The 8,739-nt window shown below is 31.0% G+C and overlaps 1 protein-coding gene across 14 annotated transcripts in view; it reads left to right on the forward strand.

Moving 5' to 3' along the window:
• The first annotated feature begins 660 nt into the window (after positions 1-660).
• The window catches only part of LOC109859100 (sodium bicarbonate cotransporter 3), a 40,966-nt gene continuing 32,887 nt past the window's right edge, over positions 661-8,739 (forward strand). For 8 of the 14 annotated variants that reach the window (XR_002250671.1, XM_020437000.1, XM_020437005.1 and 5 more), the window contains exon 1: positions 6,730-7,110. Coding sequence is in view for 8 of the 14 variants with exons in the window: in XM_020437000.1 (XP_020292589.1) it covers positions 7,094-7,110 (17 nt within the window). In the remaining 6 variants the exon portion in view is untranslated. Of the gene's footprint in view, positions 830-3,699; positions 3,920-6,729; positions 7,111-8,739 lie in introns of those variants that run through there. The other 6 variants (XR_002250672.1, XR_002250673.1, XM_020437011.1 and 3 more) reach the window with 4 other exon arrangements.

The raw sequence follows: 8,739 nt of genomic DNA on the forward strand, positions 1-8,739 counted from the left end.
TTTCAAAATTAGTTTATTCATTCTATTGATTTCATTTAAAGAGACTTCGGGAAATAAGCGTATTTCGTACGTAAATTGAAAAAACTAAAGTATATATTTGTTATTTATCTTGAATTAATTTTTTCATAGAATTTACATATTTTACATTTGTGTCTTATTTATCTCTATCGTATTACGAACGAAAAATCGTAGCTCGTTTATCTCGTAGACGCGCATGTGACCCGCTGGGAACATTAATCGGTCATTCACTGGTACTTACATGAACTTTACCGCGCAATCGCGCTCATGAAGTTATTCGATTTTTTAAGATTTATATTTTTCTTTAATTTTGATTTCGACAATTGCCAATTTGCTGAAAAAGATTTCTGGGTGATTTGAGCGAACAGATATGCATAAGCCAGCAGCGCGATGGTCAGTTTCTAGAAATATAACAAATTGCTGATGGACGCTAACAAATAGACGGAGCTGGTCGGACGAACGAGGAGTGTCGTCGTCCACGTGGATCAATACCGAAGAGCGTGCAGACGCCTCCACCTTTTGTGTGGAGCAGTACTCTCGCGTCGCGGACACGCGTCGCATGCTCCCTATCGTCGGTCCTTCGTGCAAAAGGCCCGCGAGGGATTGACAAGGGGACGCCGTCGTCGTTGCCCGCCGGCGTTGTCCTTCGTCCTCGCCCTGCGGGAGGATGCGACCCGCCTGTCGACTAGAACAGAAGAATTTCTAGGTCTCGTGCGCGACGTGCCTTACTCGCTTCTGCTTCCTTCATGTACTTTTATTTCAACTTCGTTCCGGTGATATACATCCGAGAGGAATATACGAATATATAAAGGTACTTTTTGACACCAATATTGTGACAGTCAAACATTTCTTGCCTTTTATATATTTGATCCTATTTTTTTCTCTTTACATATATATACATATGTAGATAGATACTTTTAGTTAGACACTTCTTATTTTCTCTTAATTTTTTCTTTTCATCACGCGCAGTCTGTTTACTTTAATAATTAGTCTCTGTAAACTTTGTGTTGTGAATCAGTTAACTTTAGTCACTCTGTATTTATATCACAGCCACTATAATTTAGAAAAATAAACATTAATAATATTATATCTCAGATAACTTTATACAATAGATTAAAAAGATATAAGTAAGCTCTATATTATTGTTGTCTTTATCATGAACACAAGTATCATTTCGAAACCATCGCGTTTCTACACTTCCCAAAACTATTGTCTTTTGAGATATTTTCCTTTTTTTTCATTACGACATATCTATACCATATCTATATCAATATCTATACCATAGAAAATAGTTTTTGCTTATCTAAGAAATATTTTCTACATATTACTCTTTTTTTTTAATAAATAATACTGAAATACTTAATACTTAATGAACTGAAATAAAGTGCATTTTTTTATATTAGTTTATTTAAATTTATATTAAATAAATTTTATATATTCTTTTTTATTAAAATTGTTTTTTCAGTATTCTTTATTACATTAAACTTGAATTGTTTATTTATCTTTATACAGCTAATTTTTTTGTCAATAATGTTTTAATATGTACATATATGTGTAATGTCTTATATAAGATGCTAAATTAATTGAAGAATATACATGTAAAAAATGAACGTAATAAATAAACGTAAATATTCTATATAACATGTAAAAAAAATACACTATTGCAATCTTATTAGAAAAACACATGTTTAGTATATGTATTGAAAATTAAGTATCCTATGTTTGTTCTGTTTCCTTTGCGCATGTATTACTATAATTTGTTTATATCACAAAAAACATTGAACAGGAATTTGTTTATGTTTCAGAGAGCGCGTTTATAAAAAATTAAATTAAATAAATATACTCGTGTTCATGAAAATTGAATAAATACAAGAAGCACGATCTTGTATCATCGACACCCAATATTTGTTGTTTTGCGTCTGAAAAATTCCCAGCGGACAGTTCTAAATCGACGTCTCGGTTACCAGATACTGCTACGTATGTTATATATGCAGTGTTTACAAATACGAAAAATAATTTGCTACATTAAATCATTTCGCGTAAATTTTGCTTGCAAATGTATACGTAATTCTTACTGAAAGTTTATTAAACTTCTCCAACGAACTGTTCCAACGTCTGTTCCAGCGAAACTTTTTCCGTGAGTCGGTTGAAAATGACTGAAAACTTCTCATTGAATGTATATATTTCAAATACACATATACATATTTCATTATTTTAATAATTCTACTTTTTATATGTATTACTAGATTTTTTATTATTTTGCGAGTCTTTCGTTAATTAAAAGTCACGTCGTATTCACGACACTAATAATGAAAAGGAAGAAAGTTAAAGAGAAACAGGAAAATGAGGAGAAGAATGAAAAATCTGATCCACACGTGCACATGTTCCATTATACAGTATAAGCTTGTTCAATATCCTATACTGATAGCAGCTTAAAATTTAGAGTTTGACAGGTTTCCTTTTCGCAAGTAAACGTAACGGGCTTCTAACAACACACGCATACATGTACGGTTTTATTCATATGTAGATTTAAAAAATTCTTTTTTTTGCCATATGTTTTTGATTTACATAGTATAAATAAATCAGAGTTAAATGATATTATTAGTGTTCTATATTATCATGCAATAATATATTTCATAAAAACATCTTAAAAATCATAAACTTATGTGTTCTACAAAATGCATTTTATATATGTATTTTATAAAATGAAGAAAATATTTACTAAATATTTACTTGTAAACATTTAGTAAATAAGGTTAATAAAATAAGTCTATAAAAGTCTATAAGTCTATAAAATAAGTCCAATTTAAGTGCAATATTCAATATTGGTAAATATTAGTAACATTGTAAGTAGAGATATAGAAAATTTTTCTTGTTGCGTGGTGTGACAGGGCGAAGGACAGCTTGCGCGCATTCGATCGTTCCACTGGCTTTAGTCACACTTATGAGCGATAGGGCAGAGGTAACGAAGGTTGTATGAATTTGTAACACCGGCTTTTTATAGACAGATACATTTATCCCGGCAATTCGCTGTCTGCAGGTCAAGGCGGTACGACACAATTGTGTTGTTTGCGTGAATTGACGATATGCTCGCATGTTTTAAAAATCTGACAATTCTTTCACTTCTGTTTTTTAACCTCTTCAATATTATCTACCAAAAGAGATCGTTTCATTGATCTCGATCTAGAATCAAATTTTTTAAAAACTTCTTATTTGCGTTAGTTTTCTTTCGACGCAAACTTGATGATTTCACATCAGATTGTTTTTTAAAAAAAAAAATTATTTTGTTAAATATATGTGTATGCATATATATATATTTAAGCACATTCTCTGCACAACATCCTGCAAAACGGCTCAAACAACCCGAATTTAATTCATTCATTAGTTTAAAGACTTCCGAGAATCTTAAAGACCCGAAGAATCTTATTCTTTTTTATTAATTTTTGTTTTTTTTTGTTTGATACTTTTAAATTTGATTTGAGAAAAATGTACTTTTTAACACAATTTTTTGTGTCAATGAAAGTAATCTTGGTCGAAACATTTTGTTCCCCGATTTCTTTAAATATATAAATTTATTTAATCCTTTCTGTACTTTCTTTTGATTTCTTTTCTTTTTATCGTTCTTACAAAAGTAACAAAACAAATTTGAAAAAACTTGCGACTTTTCCAATCTTTTTCCAGTATGAAATCTTGGAAACGTCGCGCACAAGAGAATTGTGAAAAGGTCTTCTAACAGAAAAACATCGAAACTTCCGTTGCTGTGATCAAAGTCCAGCTGTTGATTTTATCTGTGTACAAGATGTGACTTCCTGTAGTTATGCGGATTGTTTGATAGCACGTGAACAAATCAAGGAGGAACAAAAGTTACAATCAGCATTTGATACCGCTAGTAAATCAAAACGTAAGTACATGCACACCTATGGGAACACTAATGTCTCGTAACTGTTTTCAAAATTTAAGTAATTTTGTAATGTAAAAATGTATAATAATGTTAAATCATGATTATTTGAAATGCCAATTGATTTGGAAAAAAATCCAAAGTGCAAAAAATCTAAAATAGAATAAGTACCCACTTGATACATACAAGTTTACAAAATGTGTATAAACTGTGAGTATAAACACACACGTACATTTTATGTTTTGGCTCGCATTCTGTCTTAATACTCTTCAAATAGTCATTTCAAATAGTCATTTATAGTATATTAATGTAAAAAAAAAAATGTACTCGTCGTTATTACAACGGAAACAGCGAAGATGGTCCTTATGTTCACCGACCGCAAAAAAATAAAAATATTTATGTATTAACGATGCGTGATATATGCGGCGTAAGTTGTTTGATGACGTATATTGTGTGAGTCACGTGTCAGTTTATCGAAAGAAAGCCAGCTTTGGCTGATTGCGATACACTTGTCGCATCAGAACCGAAGGTCTGGCATTATCATTTCGTCACGTGTTTGCACGAGATACATATTTAATTAGACTTGCAATACAATTAACATATATGGCGATCCTATATTCTAAATTATCGTCAGATAACAACATAAGATCGAGTTAAGAGATATAACGAGGAAAGTGATGAGCTGTCGGTGCTACAAAATACTATTTACAAGTCTTTACTGCGTACTAAATGGATCTAAAGAGATCTACGGTGTCTAAACAAACGCTAATTGAAGGCGGTTTAAGATGAGAGGCGTGCATCCTTGATACAAAGAATGAAAATACTTCCCTCGTGTATAAGACACAAGCCATGATCCGTAGATACTTGAAAAGCTCAATTAATTTCTCCTTAATGGAAATCTTATGAAGAGCTTAATTACTTGTACACTTTTTCATCGAAACTTGAAGGATTTTCTTTAATCAAATGAAGCGAGAGTAAATTAAATCTTGTTCAAAAAAAGTCGTTATACACACTAAAATACTTTCAGAAATCTTTATCAATAGATTTTTAACAAATTTCATGTACAGTTTTACAGAAGAGTCGTTTTAATAATAAAATATTATTTCTGCTCACAAACAATTTTGTTTCAGTTATATATTTTTTAATAAATAAATATTTTTATATTTTTTAATAAATATTTTATTAAAATCCTTTTTTTAATTTCTGATACAAATCCAAGAATGTTCGAATTAAAGCGCAATCAAAACTTTATCTGATAGTGATCGTTCAAGTGGTTTTTTTCTCGATAAAAAGAATCAAATTAATAAAAGAAAAATCACACATAATATAAATACACATTTAATAAGTAAAAAGGACTTGAATAATAACTACGAAGTTACATTGTAAGCTGTAACATACGAAAATAATGCTGCACACACAAAAGTTTGCAGCGGCACTATTCAGTTTCTCTGCGCGATAGCGTGTCATGCCTTTCATCGTGGCGACGATAATGAATCTTCATCGGACTGTCAGTCTTTCACAAATGTCATTCTATCACGGCCTGATAATAAGACACGTTGGCGATAATATGTCGAATTTTGAACTCGAATATACCGGTTTTCTCACATTTATTTTTCGTGTGAAAGCACCTAATTACGTTTGTATTATTCTCAATCGGTATTAACTAGCTGTCTCTGGTTCTCAGCGGTTTTTGTCAGATAGTTGCTAAAAACACATGGGATCACTCACGATAAAGACCTGAAAGAGAATTTATATACGTAAAAAAAAGAAAAGAATTTCTTAAAAAGAATTTCTATAAAAAGAGAGAGAGAGAGAGAGAGAGAGAGAGAGAGAAGCAGAAAATAGATTTGATGATGAAAATAGATTTGGAAAAAAATGTTTCAGTTATTTTACATATTATTTGTTCTCTGGTAATTTTTTCACACGTTTGCTTTAAAATTATTTATATCTGACTGATGTTCACAGTAACTAAACATTTTTACTAATTCATAAATCTAGACCTAAACGATGACAAATACGTGTTACATTCTGGAGAAAATCGTTCACGCGGATAGAAAGAGAATCTCGTTCTCTTCTTTAATGTAAAACAGCGCAATATGTGAATTTCTTTCTTTCACAAAAGCTAATCATATGATAAATGTCATAGTCTATTGGCGCATGTTACTGTAGTTTTACGTGTAATTTTTTGTACCTGTAAGGCTACAGCGCGTTGCTGATATTCAAAAAATTGACATGTTATATTGCATTGGAAATTATTGTATTATACTAACATATTTGCTATAATGGATCTGACGTTTGAATGTAAACGCGGATAGATACGAGAAATTATATTGTGTAAACACATGTTTAAAATTCATAGTGCATAATATAGATGCTTATTAAGATATGCGACAAGATTATACTCCAAGTTATTATTTTCGAGCTGAACATGCGTACGTCTACGTATGAAAAATCAAAACTTATTTTTTTACTCGTAAAGCCACAATTTTTTTACTCGTAAAGTTTTGCAATTTTTATTTTTTATTTACTATATTGTATTAATTACTACATTATATTTTTTTTTTTTTACATTCAGTTATGTTTACTACTTAGTTATCATAATGGTTTAGTACAGCTTGTGCGAAAGCTGCCAGCCGGTTGTCAGACTGACTCATTTTATTTTGATGGCTATCATCCTCGTTTTGCAGTTTTAAAATGACAAAATTATTCCTCTCTCGACGAAACAATCTGACCGAATTCTGGGCGGAGTTTTCTTATCAGAGAGTATCACGGGATGACTGTCTCTCGCGCTGCGTTACTAGCGACTGACATGTTCGCTGTGACTGGAAGATCGCCGGTTCATAGTTGTTAGCAACGAGAAGAGCGCGATCGAAAGCTATCATCTGTCTGTCAGCCGATGATAAACAGTCTGCTGGCGTACACCGTAGTGCGTAGACGTGTGTACATGTAGTTGCAACACGCGCGTAAGTGCTGCTTAATTGAATAAATTCAAACCTGCCCACGCGTGTTCTTTTATGTATTCCATAAAGCGGCGCGACTTGTGTTTCTCTCTTTCTCTTCAATATATGAGGATCGACATCAGGTGACGTCGCAGTCAAAAATACATGATGGTATACTATACATCGCTGTAGCGCTGGACTTCTTCAGGTGCAACTGCAGGTGAAATCTTGAGAAGACATGCATTTAAACAACAAGTACGATTTTAATGATTCTCATACACGTGGCGCGCGCACAAGTTACATTTTCGTTACGCGTTTAATCTATTTAATTTATATATTAATTTTTTATTTTCTGTATTTTATAGTAATTTTTATTTTATATTTTATTTATGAAATAACAATATTTTTCAATAATCAACGCTAATTGATTGCACCAAAATTAAATTTTTATATTATCGTCAATGAACAATTTTTGTTGAAAATTAATTTAATACCGTTTTGTATTGTGTAATTTGTAATCGAAATTATTTGATATTAGTTTTTATACTAATATTATTCTATGATAAATCTTATTGTATGAATAATACATTAGCTGCTTCGATGATTTATACCGCGATAATGATTATCGCAGCCAGATTGAAAGAATCCGCAAAATGAAGAAGCAACAGATGTTGCTACAAGATCTGCATTTGTCTGGGAAAGGGAGAGAGAGATGATCTCATTCTATCAAATTTATATTCGTGCGATTTGTTTGCTCAAGATTTCCAAGATCAACAATCAGCATTAGTTTTAAAGTAATTTTTGTTAAATTATGAAAAGTAAAACGTGTAATTGGAATGATAATAAGTAAAGAAGTCTATCATAATCATTGCAGTTATATCCATCTCAATGCAATTTCTCTTCAAAGATTTCTCAAGAAATCTAAGGAAGAGATGACTTGACGCAAATATCGAAAATGTTACAAAAAAAGGCAATCAGTGATGTAATCTCACGCACATGATGCATTTAGATTCAGCGCGTGACAATATCTCACAAATTAAACTCAATTTGTAACATGAAATAGATATACTTATTAAACCGATCATTTAAATGTATTTGTTTGTGCATACTGATGTCAGAAAAATCAAGGAATAACTAATTATTTCGCAATAATAAGTTAATCGATCACGCGCTGACTCGCACTTTGACCTGATATGATGTCACGACACATAGACATATCTCTTATCAACAGCGTTCGATCCAACACGTAGTAATTATCATTATCGGGATAAGAAACTTGAAAAACTTTAACCAATTTATCGAAACAAAGTCGAAAATTGAGAAGCGACACTTAAACTCACCGTGCAAATGCGTTTATTTGTTCGATTTTATCTGCATGTCATACAATGCACTGTACATCAGAAAATGTGCAAAACAAACATCGATGGAAAAGTCTTGTTACAATTTTTATCTATGCTAATAATAATAAACGTATTTATATTGTATATTGAAATAATTATTTTGAAAATTACGTATGTCATGATTTGAATTGTTTAAAAAATAACCATTCGTGAAATGCAAATGTAAATTATCTGTCTATCTGTATTGTTCGACTTACATAATAAGTCATGTTAACTACACGCAACACATATACAATTTTTGCATACATATAATTTTTTATACTTTATTATCATACATCTTATGTCATGTTAGCGGTACGAATTTAAATTTACAAATATGTTTATATGTAGCCAATATTTGAAACATCAATACATATTTGTTGGTAATATATATTCAACTATACTACAATTTTTCAAACTAAATAGAGTAAAAAGAAGATTTTAAAACTGTTTACAATAAGAATACTATAAAAATATGTGTAGATAGATATCATATAATATATTA

Source organism: Pseudomyrmex gracilis, unplaced genomic scaffold (genome assembly GCF_002006095.1).
Source record: "Pseudomyrmex gracilis isolate BER0280 unplaced genomic scaffold, ASM200609v1 scaffold_237, whole genome shotgun sequence".
In the NCBI taxonomy this organism is placed as follows: Eukaryota; Metazoa; Arthropoda; class Insecta; order Hymenoptera; family Formicidae; genus Pseudomyrmex; species Pseudomyrmex gracilis.